The sequence below is a fragment of the Eumetopias jubatus genome, unplaced genomic scaffold, assembly GCF_037043125.1.
Source record: "Eumetopias jubatus isolate StellerSeaLion01/CBP00866 unplaced genomic scaffold, mEumJub1_p1.0 scaffold_4, whole genome shotgun sequence".
Taxonomy (NCBI): domain Eukaryota; kingdom Metazoa; phylum Chordata; class Mammalia; order Carnivora; family Otariidae; genus Eumetopias; species Eumetopias jubatus.
The window spans coordinates 131,273,489-131,291,579 of NW_028274810.1; the positions used below are offsets into that span (position 1 = coordinate 131,273,489).

An 18,091-nucleotide genomic window follows, 5' to 3' on the forward strand; every position below is an offset into this window, starting at 1 on the left:
CCTGCTTGTGTTCCTGCTCTCGCTGTCTCTCTCTGTGAAATAAATAAATAAAATCTTAAAAAAATATATAAAATAAGAAATAAATTTAATTTTTACTTCTCACCACTTATGCATTTATTGCTGTATGACCATGGATCCGAGCTATGATATCTGGTTCTTTTTTTAGCCTAACTAAAGACAAAATTAATGCCATGAGTCCTCGAATGTCTTGATTTAGTTTGTTATTATGTTGATGATACAACTTTAGCATTATTTTAGCTTTTAGTCTCACAAGGCTATTTAATGTCAAGAGATTCTAGTCTTCCTTAATGAGATAAGCAATATGCAGAAATTTCTAAGTGTGCTAACATCGCATTTATCCATAAGAACTTTGGTGAGTGCTTACTCTGTAGTAGATTAGTCTCACTGGGGAGGGCCCATATTAGTATCACCTGGCTTTTTAAAAACTCATGTCCCCTGCGCCAATATACTGCTTTATTTCCTCCAGTAATCATGATCATACTGTGCCATTGTTTTCTTTTTTTAAAGATTTTATTTATTTATTTGGCAGACAGATACAGAGAGAGAACAAGTAGGCAGAGAGGCAGGCAGAGGGTCTTAACGCTTAACAACTGAGCCACCCAGGCGCCCCAATACTGTGCCATTGTTAATGACGGAAATGTGCTCTAGCCTTAGATGTTTTGCACTTGGGAAAAGCTTGAGAATTTTTGATAACATAGAGATATTTAAATATATGAATTATATATTTTGATTAAAATATATGAATTATATATCAGTATTTTGATTAAAATAATCACACATGAATGGATATACATTATATTAATATTGTTAATTAACATTTTATTATTAACATTATTAACATTAATAATGTTAATAAAGATATTTTCTGGTCTGGAGGACTTCATAGCCTAGTGGGGTAGCTGAAACATAAACACATAGTTACAGTGTGATGTGGCATATACCTTAGAAGGAGATACACATAAATTGGCATGGATGGTAGTGGAAAAGACTCACTTTTGCTTTTGGAAATTGTAGAGGGCTTTGTAGAAGTAAACCCATTTGGAGTCTTGCATAATTTATTACCTTTAGTGATGATGTGCTAGGTGTTATGAAGCAAATCCAAAAGTTAGGATAACCGAGTAGTCCATAAGATTGCTGGGAAGACTGCATATTCACTTGATAAAACTATATATACATTTGATGGCCATCTTTATAAAATGGTATCTTTTAGATTGGGTTCTCTAGTTTCTTAAAGTGCTGTCACTTTTTTTTTTAATTTTATTTATTTATTTATTTGAGAGAGAGAGAGTGAGTGAGAGAGAGCACGAGCAGAGGGGAGAGGGAGAAGCAAGCTCCCCGCTGAGCAGGGAGCCCAATGCAGGGCTCGATCCCAGGACTCCAAGATCATGACCTGAGTCAAAGGCAGATGCTTAACCGACTGAGCCACCCAGGCACTCCAGTGCTGTCACTTTTGTATCTATAAATGCATTGCCTAACTGTTGTTCATTAAAACACTAAAGAGTTTATGAGAAATGTCATGGGAAACCAAGTGGTCTAGCAAGGCTTTTGACTTTTTTAGACCCAGTTCTTCATGTGCTAGGTCTATGACCCAAGCAAGTGATTTGACTTTTCTAAATTTTAGTTTTTCATGTGTAAAATGTGAAAACAATAGTATCTTACTTAAAGAATTATTAATAAAAAGTGAAAATCAAATGACATAATATACTCTTGGCACAGTGCCTGATTCTTGTTAACAATAATATAATACATTTTTGTTATTAACAAAAAATTCAGGTTATTGTATACATCAACATTCACGATTGTGAGCCTTAAAAAAAAGGTCTAGTTTTGACTTTTGATTTCTTTCAACATTCAGTTAGATTTTGAAGGAACTGTTTGTAAAACACCTGAATCTGGAATTATATCTATATTTTTCCCTTACTCTGTTATGACAGGTGTCCACAACAAGATTGATGGAGAAAAGAAATTACTAATTGGGCTGCAGGTGGTGAAAATCTTTTCTAAAGGTGTGTGTGTGTATGTTTGTGTGTGTTTGGATGGATTCTTGAGTTTATATTGAACTTGAATTTGAAGATTGACTAGATTACCTATACAAAATATTTCGTGAGTGAGTCTAATTTTTGCCTTCACTAATTCCACAGCCCCACACATACATCAAATCACTATTCTTTCTGTTTTGGTGACTGTGTAATGTAGGAGCTGTGGGGCCCAGGTGTAACCTGGATATATGGTCATCCTCTCAGACTCAGATCTCAGTGTGACCTCACCACCATGTTGGCTGTGGATTTAAAATTAACTTATAATTAACTCCCTGTTTCAGATTTACTCCGGCATCTAACCTAGCCTGGTTTTATTTTAAAATTTATTTTGAATCTTTTGTTTTAATATTTGGAGGTGGGGGGATGCAGTAAACATAAAACAAAATCCTAAAGCCCATAAAGCTAGAGCCTCGGATTTGTAAGAGTGAGATAGGGAAGCTCTGTATACTTAATTTCTCTTCTTCTACACTGCCTAGAACCATTGAGCCAGACTGACCTTAAGGTATACTATAAAAGGATGCAGTCATAGAGTGTGTCCACCCTGAACACGTATTTATTGACTGTGGTCCGGGCATTGGCTTTCTATCTTTTATCATGGGTACACATGAGTCTCAGACTGAACTGAGTCGGGAGGAATGGGATTTACTAATAACCTGAGAGGAGGATGTGGGCTAGACATGTTCTCCCAGGTATCTATCTGTAAGTCATTGAGTATGAACTGTAGGTCCTAGCTCAATCCTGGGTCTCTCTCTAACCTCTTTCTGCATGCCATATTCCATGAAACTCTTTGCCGTATTTTGGTTCCTGACCAAATTTGGTTCAGATAAAACTAAAGTTATTATAAATGAATGACACAAATCTAGTATACAGAGAATAGTGTGTTAAATAGATCATCTTAGTGAACACTAGAAATAATACCTGAAAAAAAATTAGGACTTCTTTATGCAGTGGTAGCTGTATAAACTATTTAGCTCAGAGATAACATTGGGCTCATACCCATCTGTGTTGATGCATATGTAATTTGGACATCTGAGATCATATTGTACATAGATGTTTATCTTCTGCCTTTTTCACTCAGTGTTCTGTCATGGCTGTAATCCTCTGCCATTATATAATCTTTTAAAATACTGATTCTAAATCTTTCATGATAATGGATGCTGATCTTCTTTTAATGTTGCTAGCCACGCTGGGGAGAAAAAACAAACAAACAAACAAACCAGGGGCGGGCGCCTGGGTGGCTCATTCGTTAAGCGTCTGCCTTCAGCTCAGGTCATGATCTCAGGGTCCTGGGACCGAACCCTGCATCGGGCTCCCTGCTCCGCAGGAAGCCTGCTTCTCCCCCTCCCACTCCCACTGCTTGTGTTCCCTCTCTCGCTGTGTCTCTGTCAAATAAATAAATAAAATCTTTAAAAAAAACAAAAAAAAAACCCAAACCAGAAACAAAAACAAACCCTTCAAAATGATCCACTTCAGATCAAAGCATTTTAGTTTTCTTGACAAGTTAATGAAGAAATACTGTTTTGTTTAAAAAATATTATATATGTTTTGAAGTCAGTCATTTTCTTCTTTGAAAATTACTGTCTAGAGCAGCATCTCCCACTGTGTGCGCACAATACATTAGTTTTGTTGGTAAATGGCATTATGTGAGATAAAGCCAAATGAGATTGGGAAATTCCAATCCAAATTGAACAGACGCCACCACTCCACAACCCCTAGGACTTTTCAGAGCTGTAATTGCTGATGTACAATGTGGATCTCTGAAGAGGGTATATAAAGTATACAGTTTCCACTAAACTTAATTTGACCAAGGAACCTCCTTACATTTCTTTTTTTGAAACTAATATCATGGGAAGAATGTAGAGAAGATTCTTGAATTTATCATCTATGCTTAAACAGTGACTATAATAAAATCCCAGACAGAGCCTAGCTAAACTGGGGGGTGAGCATAGAAAGAATGTCCTGAAATAATGGTTTATTCAAAAAGAAGTTCTTATAGCTGAAGGTTTCTGAGCCTGTTACCTATCCAAATTATGAAGGGATTATGTGTGTATTTCCTCTTTTTTTTTTTTTAAGATTTTATTTATTTGACAGAGAAAGAGAGAGTGAGAGCAGGAACATAATTAGGGGGAGTGGGAGAGGGAGAAGCAGGCTTCCCGTGGAACAGGGAGCTTGATGCGGGGCTTGATCCCAGGACCCTGAGATCGTGACCTGAGCCGAAGGCAGAGCCTAATGACTGAGCCACCCAGGTGCCCTCCTCTTTTTTCATACGGAAAACTTTTCTTATTCTAGGAGTCAGGAAAAAGTGGTTTAACCTATTCTATCAGAAGTTGCTTTCAAGTGTAGAATTTTAAAAAATCATCTTTCTGTGGAAACATTCAATATACTTAACAAAAGAGAAAAATAATTCCAACCTGTGTGTGAATATAATATATTTTTATCAGAAAGAAAAAAAATGATGCCGAGTTGGATACATGAAGCAGTCAGCACTGACTAGGTTGGTATTTTAACCACATTTAATGTTATTCGTATGTATTCATTACACATTGTGAAAAACATCCATCAGTACTGTTTACTAATTTGAATGGACTTTTAATAATACGTATAGAACAAAGATCCCTGATCTCTTGGAACTTATATATACAGTTGTCCTCTGAATTTACTTCTAATTCCCTTTCATGGCCTGTGTACATTTGCTGATTCTTCATGATATTTGTGCCTTTCCCATTGGACATCCCTGCTTGCTGTTTGGACTGCTGTCCTCGGATGGGCGAGGTTTTTTGAGCTGTTGTCTGTGGTACCTTGGAGATGAGCAGAGTGGTTTGCAAGTTACTGGTTTCTTGAGCAAGACCTATTGTATATTATGGCACAAACTTACTTCCCTTCACTTTGGCTATTTAACATATATATTTAACACACACATGTTATATATGTATGTACATATGTATGTACATATATATGTTGAATATTACATTGTGTTAAATATGTATTTAACACACATGTATATGTTTTCTCTCTCTCTGTGTATATATATCTATATATACGCACAGGACTAGTATAACCTCTCAATATGCCTTCACAGTATTTGTTTTAATCTTGGATCTAGAATGGCACTCTTAAAAAAATTAACAAAAACTTTGCCTAATAAACTCAGCTGATCAATGCCTGGAAGACAGTGAGCATTCTTACTGAATCTTCATGGTGTGCATTTATTAACTTCACTATACTGAATATGCATGTTAATTTACCAAATGGATTGGCAGGGACTGACACGGATTTCTTATGGGAGATCTGAGACAGATGTTAGCCAGTTATATTGCTGGATTGAGTTAATAATTGAGATTTTCTTTTCTATTGAATAACAGAGTGGAAAACAGGCAAAGCAACATCGATATACTAAAATTAAACCACCTTTAATGTACAAAGATGTTTTTTGGCAAATGCTAGAAAGAAAGTCAAAGGCATTCCTACAAAATTATTTTTGTTATCAGTGGAAATCTAATTTACATACAAATAAAATGTCAATTCCTATCATAACCATCAAGATAAACAGATGCATTTATACTTTTCCATGAGCTCTTCTTTTTGAACTTACGTGCTATGTTTGGCTCTTTGCCCATCAACCAGGTGAAATAGTCTAAGTTTAACGAAGAAGAGGGATGAAGTTACATCCGGCCCGTGCACACATACAGAGTCATACTGGCCTGTTTGAACCAACAGTTGTCATTGTATGTTATTTTAATTTTTTTAGTTTTCCTTGGAGAGGAAAGAAAACAAAAGGAAACATGACATACGTGTGAGGAAACAAATGGTAATGTTTCTTAATTTGCTTAGTGAAATTGTGATCTTATTCAAAGCAGAGTTTGTAATACATTTGCCTCTCACCTGTTATGAAAGCAAAAATAATCAGTTCCCCTTTCCTTTTGATAACTCATGATGCATATTTGCTTTATTTTTGTTGCCTTCATTAGGGAGATAGATGTGTGCTTCATTTTTTTCACATATATTCTACAGTTTCTTTTTTTTTAAAGATTTATTTATTTTTTAGGGGGGAGGGGCAGAGAGGAGGGGGAGAGAGAGAATTTCAAGCAGACTCCCTGCTGAGCATGGAGCCTGATGCTTGGCTCCATCCCATGACCCTGAGATCATGACCTGAGCGTGATCAAGCATTGACACTTAACCAGCTAAGCCGCTCACATGCCCCTTCTACAGTTTCAAACAGACTTGTAGCATAAAGTTTTTAAAGGCAAAAAACAGTTTTCTAATTTTCCTATAAAAGTAAAATGGTAAAAAAAATTAAAAAAAATTAAAAAAAAGAAGAAGATAGCAGAAGGGGAAGAATGAAGGGGGGGAAATTGGAGGGGGAGACGAACCATGAGAGACGATGGGACTCTGAAAAACAAACTGAGGGCTCTAGAGGGGAGGGGGGTGGGGGGATGGGTTAGCCTGGTGATGGGTATTAAAGAGGGCATGTTCTGTGTGGAGCACTGGGTGTTATGCACAAACAATGAATCATGGAACACTACATCAAAAACTGATGATGTAATGTATGGTGATTAATATAACAAAAAATTTTAAAGAAAAGAAAAAAATAAAAAATGTATCGGAGAACAAACTAAATGAAAAAAAGAGGTAAAATGGTTAACGAAATTCTCTAAGATGTGTGTGGATATATGGAGACTCATTTTGGCAAATCTGACATGATTACTTACTTACCAGACCATCTCTTTTTACCTAGACTAGTACATTTGGAATGAGATATTTGAAATATAGAGAGCAAAGCTCGATGAAATAAAAGGCTAATAAAATATGTTTGGGCCAACATCAAAACTCTTTGAAAGAGGATATCTAAATAATGTGCATTTTATCTCAGAGAGTCTTGGGTTAGTTCTCATGTCCAGATGACTATTAACGGGCTTTGTGCTCTGAAGCATATGTTAATAGAAGTGATCATTTTGGATTAATTTGATGTGAATTAATAAGAGATTTATTTGATGGGAGTTGTTTGAAGGTGATGACATTTAAATCTCAGCAGGATTTAAGATATCCAAAAATACCTTTAAAGATTCAGGAACAATCAATTCAGAGAGAGCAAATTAAATAGACATGGAGAGCAAAGAACAGGATTTGACATTGGGTTTATGAAGTTTGAAGCAGTTTACAAAAAAAGCGATCTACCATTGAAGTATTGCTCTGGAATCTGAAGAAACAGAAACATTTAAACTCCTTCAGCAATTCTTGGGTTTATGATTTGGATAAACAATGTTCTCTTGCATTTTATAGTTCACTTAAGCAATCTGATTTTGATCTGTATATATGGAGTAGACAGGATTCAAGGTTTTTTCTTTTTTTTTAAACCAATGAGCAAACACATATGTTCTTTAAAACTGAACTTTATATGTTGTTCATATGGAAGCTATCTAGTTTGCTATAGGCCCCAAACTTGACCTTCCTTTTATTTTGCTATCACTTGCTTAATTCTTTAAATTCTTTGTGGGGGACTTTTGATCAAAAGAAACAATTTACTATTTTTTTCTTTCTTCTTAATTTTTTTAATAAAACCTACATGAAATGTGTAATTAATAACTCGGTACTCCTAGGTTGTTGATACAAACGAGCACGGAAGAATCATATATTAAGGAGAAGACTACCATGTCTTTTCTTTTGTGTTCAGCTTTGATTTCAAACACTTGAAAGTTTTATTATCTGGAAAAAACAAGAAGAGAATGTCATCTGGTATTATATATTATGATGACAAGAACTGCTACTTATAATAAAAATCATACTCAACAGGATTTGAGGCTGAGCTTAAATTATAAAGCCGTTCTCCCTTAACATTTTAGTCTTGTTGAGGTTCTTTCTATCTATCTATCTATCTAGAGGAGTCAGTCAATTGGAAGTGCACTCAGTTGAAATGGTATTTGGAAAGATCCTCTAAGGCTTTAATTTTTTTGAGAAAGAGGGGTTCCTTATAATATTTTTCTTTGCTTTTTAAAGATATCCTTCTTCTCTCTTAAATGAATGACTAATGGTAAAACTACAGTCATCTTACTAGATGTTGGGCACATACTTATGCTGGGTATACATTTATTGAATGAATGAATGAATGTTGGAGGAAATGAGTAACTGAGTGAATGGTAAACCTCAGTGGTATTTATGCCTTCCTTAGTTATTGATGGTTTCATATTTTACAGTTTTTTAGGGAAATTGGAAAAAGTTTCTCTTAGGTGCCTAAGCCATTAACCAGAACCATTATAGAATCTTAGAGATTTGAGGAAGTTTAGAAATCATTTATTGCAATTCTTTCATATGAGTAAGAACAGAGGCTCAGAGAAGTCAAGGGGCTTGCCCTTGATTGCATCAGCCACTGATTGGAATCAGGTTCAGAAACGGGACATGTCATTGCTGTACCATTCTTCCTTCCTTTGTTTAGGGTCATGATGCTAAAAAGAACATAGGAATTTATATCTCTTACCTTCAAGGAGTTTCTCATCTAATGGAAATAAATTCTTGTTCTAATCTGCACTGGCACTGGTTGTATGTGTGATCTCAGCTCTCTTTTTAAATTGCTGTAATAGTTGATTTCTTTGGTTGAGTAATTCATTTGATTACCTACTGCAAAACTCTTTGGAGCAAGTATTTCATAAATGTATGTGTGTATTATTTATGTATATGTACTTATACATACATATGAAATAAGACTAAATCATTAATTGTTAATTAAAAATATCTAGGTATTAATAGAAAACTCAGATTCCTTTTGCTGTGAAGATGCCATTCTGAGAACCTGAGTCACAGTCTTCTATAGAAAAAGGATTTTTTCTTATATATTTAAGCCTTTTAATCAGTAAGATAAAAGACTTACCAGAATGATTTTTTTAAGCTTTTAATGCTGATTATTTCCACTGTCTGATACTATAATGTAGAAATAATACAGTATCCTACTGTTTCTTATAATAAACTTTTTTTTTAACTAAAAATACAAAGAAAGCCTTTATATTTGTTTTAATTTAGGAGGAAATAATTTAGAAATTTGGATTTTTGCAAATGTCTTACATCTCAGTAGTGAAAATAAATACAAATAGTGCATTTTTAGGAAGCTCAGCATGTTTTTTTACCTTGCTGAAGTATCTTGACACATAGTATGTATTCATGTTATGTCTGCTGTTAGAGGAGCTTTATGTATTTGTATAGGTGGGGAATGATGTAAACTTGGGACCCTCACCATCTCCACCTCATCCCCCTCCACCCCCCAGGTCAGTTTTTTATCTCAGAACTGAATAGAGGACTAAAGTTAGCAATTTTGAGTCTCGTAGCTCTCATTTAGATTCTTTAGTTCCTTCTTATCCGCTTCACTTTTAGCCCCATTATCCAAATGATTGTTTATAATGGACCTACTGTAAACTGGCATTTTGAACTCTTTTTTGGTAGTCAGTATGAGGGATATTGCTATTATATAGTTGAATAAAGACGTTTTCAAATAGAGTTGCCAAAACACCCCTTGATGCGATTATCTGATTGTTTTATGACCATTATTGCAGTATCTGCCTTGATAATTTCTTTTTAAAAAAATTATTTATTTGAGAGAGCAAGCAAGAGAGAGCACGAGCAGGGGGAGAGGTAGGTGGAGGCAGAGGGAGAGGGAGAAGTAGATTCCCCGCTGAGCAGGGCAAGCAAGGCAGGGCTTGATCCCAGGACCTGAGCCTAAGGCAGATGCTTAACCAACTGAGCCCCTGCCTTGATAATTTCATTCAGATAATAAAGATGATGGGATAATGAGGGTTGAAAGCTGGTTCAGTCACGATTTTATGAACTTATTTGTCAAGGGCAAAAATAGAAGATTAGTAAAACTAGCTAAGAAGATAGCCCGTGTTACGGTGCGTAATGTTTCTGTAACTGTTGGGAAGGCTTACACAGATCCCAATTCTTGATGGCATTGCATTAGTTCCTTTCTCAGCCACATGGTATATACACTGCTGCTGTGAGTTTGGAAGAGATTTGCAATGCGTACCACTTCTTGTCTTCAGCTGTGACTGTATAATATCAGTAGGTACACCTGCTATCTTTTCCAGAAGCATGTCCCCTCCACGTTTACTAATTAAGATCATCTATCCCCACCCCACTGTAGGTAAGTATTCTGGTCCTTAGGGTTTGGGAGTTTTAGAGGTTAAATCATACATCACAGTTTGTTGTGAAAATGACTTCTGTAATCTTTTATATGACGTTCCTCCTTTTCCTGCTGTTTTATTAAAACCCAGGGTGGGGGAAGAACTTCCTCAAGGTTTGCTCATGCATTTATTAGGTATCTTTCAAGCAGCCTGTGATGCTGGCATATTAATGTATTTTAGGTGTGATATGTTAAAGCGTATTTACATCATTTAGGAAGGAAATATTTTTTTTGTTTTGTTTTGCAGATATACAGATCAGCTCTCAAAATGTCTTCTGTGTCTTCAGAGCGTCTTCTAAGACAATTGCATTAGCCTCCTGCTAGTTGACTAATAGAATTAATAATTGTAAAAAGCACTCTAAAGCCACATGCCTTATGAAGTCAATGCTGGGTATGATTTTACAAGTATGTGATCTATTTTTTCAAGTGAAAATGTTAACTGGAAAAGTTCTTGGCACACAGTAAAACATCGTGCAATCTGTTATTTGTCTTAAAGATAATAACTTGAGGGTGGTTATAGCCTTACAATATCTAACTTATGACTTGTTAGGGGAGTTTCTTCCACTTAGAAGTATTGCAAATGTGCGTATATTTACATAATATGTCATTCTGAAAAATTATGGTGATATAATTCCTGTAAAAAATGATTTTTCTATAACTACTTCAAAGTATAGTCAACTAAATTAACCATGATTTTTTTTAAAGAAACTAAAAAGAACATGCCCCTTCCACCCACAACAAAAAAGAAAACACAAATGACCTTTCTGATACTTCTTTGAAGTTTTAGCAGTTTGACATTCTTTGCGATGTATATTTTTAAGGGCTCTATTCAGTATAAGGAGTCAGTGAGTCATATGGGTTCTAAAGGTTTGTTCTTGGTGGAAGAGGGAACTGAAATTTGAAAGGATGATAATTTAATTAAATCGTATTTTCTTTTAGTGGCTCTAGTTGCTGCTTCAGTACCTTTGAAACTATGACCTATTACTTTTCTGCATGATAACAAATCAGCAAGGTCTAATTCTTTTTGTTCTGAAAAACAAGTTACATTTTTCAGTATTAACGTATTTATGGCTATTCACTTTTAAGTATTTTATCTTAGTTCCTTGCTATGTAAAATGTTGCTGTTTTTCTAATCACCTTGATATTAATATATGGGCAGAACCCATTTTCTCTTCACTTTAATGGAAGGGTAATCTTAATGAGTTGGATTATTTCGTTTTCATTTCCTTATGAATCCTGCCTCTCATATAGATTTTTGTCTTTTTCTGTGTAACCTTATTTATTTCATTTTGGTGGCACTATCGTTAGGCTTAACTTATACTGAGGAGAAAATGTTGAAATATGAATGGTATGGTTATTCAGTATTTGTCCAAGAAAAGATTAAATTGCAATGGTTACTAAAGACTTTATGTGTAATAGGAAAAACAAACAGGAAATTCTGGAGGGAAAGACGAGGTGCTATAGCAAATCATCACAGTTTTAGGTGTGGTAATGGCTGATACTCTATAAACTAGAATGTAGGCCAAGTTAGGAATAGCATTTTTTTTTTTACTCAAGCTCTTACATTTTTTATTATTTTTTGTATTTTAAATGATAACTGATTTCTTAAACTTCCATTTTATTATCTTTTCTTTCCTTTTTAGTTTTCCTTTTGTTGACTACCAGTAAAATTGCCCTGCACTCTTCTGTGTGTAGGCACAAGTCCCCAAGTTCTGTCACTTCTGACAGAGGACTAGATGTCTCCCAAAATGTCAGCATCAACAGATGAGACATTAAAATGCAAACGTTAAAAAAAAAAAAAGTTAACCAGTGTTCCTTTTTTTTTTTTTTTTAACAAGTGTTACCTAGCTTAGTTTACTTTAGGACTAACGGTAATGACACCAAGGTGAAGACAGTTTTCCCTCCCCACTCCCTGCCTTGGTCATGCAGGTGACACGAGCATCACTTGTACTTGACACTTCAGTCCTTCATCCTATAACTGTTGTTGTTGTTGTTCCAAGAGGAACATATACATATTTATGTATATTTAATGACTAATGTTATACAAAAAGGAGAGTGTACTTTCTTAAGCACAGTTACACTTTTTGACATCATTTAGTATTTTGACTAAATAGTGACTTTATTTTGACTTAAGAATTTTGACCTTAGAAACAATTCTTTATGCTCAATGAGGGCAATATCTTGGTTCAGTGATTCATATTACAAAAATTTTGCTTGACTAGCTCTTCAGAAATGAAGGTACATCTATATATCCAAAGCCAGGGTGGCTTCTTAGTACCTGTGAGAAATTATAGATGAAAACAACTAACACCTATTATTAATTTGGATTTTCTCAGGACATCATGGGTAATAATGGTGTAACTAAATGTTAAATCTGCCCCTGTGGCAGAGTCAGCCAGTGAAGAAGCCTTGTCTTATTAGTCAGTCACAGGTGGATTTTTCCTAAGCGACGTTTGGGTGACAACTCACACAGCACTTGCAGTTTTTCAGCTGGGGGATTAAGGAACATGAGCCATGAACCTCAGTGCTCCCTCGAGCCTCTGTGACTGCCTTTTTGTTATTGACACAACGCAAATTGCTTCTTATCTCCTTGTACTGAAGTTCTGATTCATTAGGCTCTGGTAGAGGAATTTGTCACAGTGCTCTTATTTTGACCATACTCCTTGATGCCACGAACTTGAAAGGCATAGTTGAGCTAGCATGTGAAGGTGAGCCATGGGAAGCTAATATTTTGCCATGCTGAGCTACAAAATGACAATGTCATATGGTTCAATTTAATATTGTCCTTCTGTCATCTTCCAGTGTGCTCCTGCTGGTAGGATTGGTACTGTCTCCACCTCGCTGGGTGTAAGAACCCAGGACTTAGTGAGGTTCCCCATCATGCTCGATAGAATCCCCAGTACACCCAGCCTGGTCCCTCTGATGTGTCCCAGGTCCTCCTCCTGACTTTCAGTCAAGGTCTCCAAATGGGGCTTAAAGAAATTTATCGGTAGGACAGAGATGAAACATTTGTTATCCTTCATTCCTGAAAGTAATAGGGCAGTTTTCACATTGTTTATAACATGCTGTTTCTATCTCTTGACTATGAGGATATTTTGGTTGAAACTATATTTATATCTTGGTTGCACAGTGTGTAACAATATTGAGTTCCAATTTATGTTGTTTATATACATATATACCTGGCATATAAATAAACATGTAATATATATTCTGTAAACAAAAATATGTATATTTATTTTACAAACATAGTATGTGTATATATAATATATAAGGTTTATAAATAAGCATATATATATATATCATCAACTATAACTGAAGAGAGTGAGCAAAAAATGTTTGGCAAGCAAGAATAATAGGAAAAATAGAGCTAGTAATAATCAATATCTTGGTATTCATAAAACCATTTAAAAATAGTAAATGAGCCACTCTATGACAAAAATAATTCTAAGTGTAAATATTTGCTTTAGTCTCCGTTTTTTGCTCTTTTTAAAACACTTTTTTCCTAGAGGAAGTTTTTTTATATGCACCTTATAAAGCCTTGAATAGAATAAGTAAAATGCTCTAGATTAGATCACATATCTGCAGCTTTCAAATAACCTTGCATGTCCTTTTCCTTGCATTTTTACAGATATGGTCCGGAAAAAGAACCCCCCTCTGAGAAACGTTGCTAGCGAAGGCGAGGGCCAGACCCTGGAGCCTATAGGTACAGAAAGCAAGGTATCTGGAAAGAACAAAGAATTTTCTGCAGATCAGATGTCAGAAAATACGGATCAGAGTGATGCAGCAGAACTGAATAATAAGGAGGAACGTAGCTTGCATGGCCAAGATCCACCCTCTAGCATCAAGAAGGGCTTAAAAAGCTCAGTCCTGAGTGAGAAGGCTGGCTTCAATTATGAAAGCCCCAGTAAAGGAGGAAACCTTCCCTCGCATCCACATGATGAGGTGACAGATAGAAATATGTTGGCTTTCTCATCTCCAGCTGCTGGGGGAGTCTGTGAGCCCTTGAAGTCTCCTCAAAGAGCAGAGGCAGATGACCCTCAAGATATGGCCTGCACCCCATCAGGGGACTCATTGGAGACAAAGGAAGATCACAAGATGTCACCAAAGGCTACCGAGGAAACAGGGCAAGCGCAGAGTGGTCAAGCCAATTGTCAAGGCTCAAGCCCAGTTTCAGTGGCCTCAAAAAACCCACAAGTGCCTTCAGATGGGGGTGTGAGACTGAATAAATCCAAAACTGACTTACTGGTAAATGACAACCCAGACCCGGCACCTCTGTCTCCAGAGCTTCAGGACTTTAAATGCAATATCTGTGGATATGGTTACTACGGCAATGACCCCACAGATCTGATTAAGCACTTCCGAAAATATCACTTAGGACTGCATAACCGCACCAGGCAGGATGCTGAGCTGGACAGCAAAATCTTGGCCCTTCACAACATGGTGCAGTTCAGCCATTCCAAAGACTTCCAGAAGGTCAACCGTTCCGTGCTCTCTGGTGTGCTACAGGACATCAATTCTTCAAGGCCTGTTTTACTAAATGGGACCTACGATGTGCAGGTTGGTGCTCTGTGCTGTTTTCTCTTCTTACAGAAAAAGCGAGTAGTAATGAAATGCGAATTCGTACACGTGTGTTAAAATCACGCTCCCGATACCAGAGGGGTGGCCTGCTAGATTCAGCAGGACGGATGGACACATTGCATAGTTGTTTTAGGCAAATGTGTATTCAGAGGTGTCTTTCATCTCTTATCATGGAAAATAATATTTCTATTAGGTTCGGAAAAGTCTTTTCATGGGATTAGCTAGGCTTCGTATTTCTGGAAATATTTCATGGTAATTTGATGTTTTCCCATTCTTCCAAAAATGCCACTAATCTTTATGGTTCCACATGATGGTAGTTTATGCTTTGTTCTAGTTTTAGATTAGAAGTCTTTCACTATCATCTTTCCTTCAGTGAGGATCTTTCCTGTGTCTGGCATTAGGATTTGGTTTTTATACTCAATGTCAATCGAATTGGACTAGATTTGGGTCATATTGACAGTTGCAGAGATATACTCCAGAAAAAGGAACATAATTGCAAATGAAAATTTGGAAATAAAAGTTTGCATTGATTATAGGGACAGTAAAGCATTCTTTTCTGCATTTAAGGAAAATAGTAATTTATGAAAGCATTTAGCAGTAATTTAGATTTCTGGTTTTATTAAAAGTGGCATACCTTTTTGATCTACTCTTCTGTCTTTAGTTTATGGCATATGTGAAATGAAAAAAAAATCTACCATTTCAAATAGAATGAAATGCAGAACTGACTCTAAAGAAATGTATTCGTTTCATTTTGGCAATTTTAGCATAGTCGAAACTCATGGTCAGCCTGACAAAGTATTAGTTTCTGTTACAGTCTGTAGATTTTTATTGTATTATTCGGCCAGCGGATTTCAAAACATATTAGGTGTAATATTAACCTTCTTTAGGAATGATTAGAAGAAGTACCAGGGAACTAATGAAATTACATCATTCTTACTTGACCTCCTCAATCCCTTAAAATATCAGTCATTTTGATCAACTCAATAGCTCTGGCACATTTGCTCTAGACCTCTCTATTGACCTGGTGCCAATTAAGAAAGGCAGGCAAAGGAATTGTAAATAACAGGTAGGGAACATACTTTGCAGTCCTTGTAAAAAGAATCAGAGGAGAAATTTCGAAGCCTTTAAAAGTGTCAGAACAGCAATCTTATCACTTTAAGGGAGATAGAAAGAACTCTTAAAAAGCCAGTTTCATCTTTGTAGACCTCTCTTAAAAATTCCATCTTACTTTGTGAATTTCCACAAATAGAATTATTTCTGTGGAGCAGCAAATTAAGCCAACATAGTTATTATGCATGAAAGCTGCATGCTTTGAACTGCTGTCTTATTAAAGATCATTTCACTGTCTTATGTCAGATACACTCTGCTGTCAAACCATGATTGGAAAGCAAATACGTGTTTTAGATAAAAGGGCTAGAAGTGAATAATGTCAGTATGTGAAATGGTGTTTTATAATTAGCAAGTAATACGATGTTAATACCTGGATTTCCGGCAGGAGTTTCAGTTTGTTCACTCTGGGGACAACTTCTGAGGGAAGCTGATCTGCCCTGTCAGGAAGGCTCTAAAATCGAGATTACTGAGGCCGATGATTTGGAAGAATTCAGATTTTTTAAACACACTTCCATTTCCCCCAAACAGTTATTTGTTAGGTTCTTAGTTATTTATAGTAAAGTTTATGTTTGGGTAGAATGAGCTGGACACTTTTCCTGGGCAGAGATTTTAGAAATAAAACAGATGTGTGAGCTCTCTGAGTTTGAACTAATAGAAGGAGAAATAAAACAGCTGATCCTAGCCTATGCTGTCTACCAAGGGCTGTAGTAAAGAAGACAGAAAGTGGTAGGAAAAAGCAATCAGGAAGATAATCTTGTTAAGATCAATTTTTTTTTTCAGAGAAATAATAGGGCTAAAAATAGAAAAAAGCAGTCTGTGGAAAAAAGCAGATGATTATTTCAAAGAAACAATTGGATCTAGAAACGAGGCTAAAGAGAGTTAACTTTGTTCGATTTAGGAATAGAGCACTAAAGATACTTTTGGGCCAAATGCTGATCTTAAGTATTTTGCCCATACACCAGATGTTGGTGCAGAAACATGTCTGAAGATAAGTAACTATTAATATTTTTATGCCGAAATAAATGGTGAACGGCTTCCCTGTATGCATAAGCTGAATAAAAGCACATCTGAAATTCCCCTTTTTACCCACACATGTTTGTGCTGAAATGCCATGTGAGAGCTTTCTTTCCTTGGCTCTTGAACTGTGTGGGGACTAAAGGCTGTGCAGGAGAAAATGCTGACTATAAAATTTCTTTAACGTGGTTCTGTCAGAGATTTGTAGGAAGTTAATGGCTGTGTGTATTCTGATAAAACGATGTTGGTAAATATGAGTATTACAGCCTAGTAATCAGTCAATTTCAGGAATTATTTATATAAATCTGTAATTTAAGCTAATTGAAGTATTAAGATGACCAATTCATTAATCTTTTTCAATTAAACTGGCTTTTTTTTTTTTAAACATTCAGGACAGTTGTTGGTTAATGATAGATTTATGACATTTTAGGCCAAGAAAGAAGGAACAGAAGCCAGAAGGAGAGGACTTAAGAACTCCGTGGCTTTGATCTATATTTTGGTTCGACATGGATGGTTTTAAATAATATGAACTGACTTGGTTACAAACATGAGATAGATAGTTGGGAAAAAGAAATAATTTAAACAAAGTTAAGATTTCCACTTCCAAGTCCAGATTATTTGACATCTATTTGTGGGAATAATTGGAAATTTAGACATACTTGTGCTGACAATATCCACTTCTGTGTAAATTTTATTACAAATAAGGAAGTCAAAGAATTAGGTATTTCTAAAAAAATAGTGTCAAATAACAAGGTTTCTTTATACTGCAGAGTTAGATAGAGCCCCAGTTAGATAATGCAGGTCACTTTAAAGGGGGCATCATAAAACCAGGACAGTGTTCCCTGTGTGTTGAATTCGAACCCCACTCTTCTCCCCACCCTACCTTGAGGTAGCATGCCCAGCCCTGAAATCAGAAGGATGCCAGTTCTTTAGCAAGAAAAACAAGAAAAGATACAATGGCTAGCTTAGAGCTATTTGACTCTACCAGGATGTTAGTTTCTCAATTTTTAAATGTGACCTGCGTTTTTTATCAATTGTTATGCTTACATTTTTTAAAATAATAGATGTGACATGATTGGGAAGCCCTTCATGTAATTTTTATTGCCAGTATTCAGACTTTGAGGCTCACATATAGACCAATAATAGGACAAGAGATTGAGCTCTT

The 18,091-nt window shown here is 35.8% G+C and overlaps 1 protein-coding gene across 6 annotated transcripts in view; it reads left to right on the plus strand.

The window, feature by feature from the left end:
• TRPS1 (transcriptional repressor GATA binding 1) overlaps window positions 1–18,091 on the plus strand; it is a 251,064-nt gene that overhangs the window by 34,934 nt on the left and 198,039 nt on the right. For 4 of the 6 annotated variants that reach the window (XM_088022770.1, XM_028122510.2, XM_028122517.2 and 1 more), the window contains exons 2-3: window positions 10,472–10,629; window positions 13,853–14,781. In XM_088022770.1, the coding sequence (XP_087878896.1) occupies window positions 10,593–10,629; window positions 13,853–14,781 (966 nt within the window). In that variant the 5' untranslated portion in view covers window positions 10,472–10,592. The remainder of the gene's footprint in view (window positions 1–10,471; window positions 10,630–13,852; window positions 14,782–18,091) is intronic. The other 2 variants (XM_028122514.2, XM_028122515.2) reach the window with 2 other exon arrangements.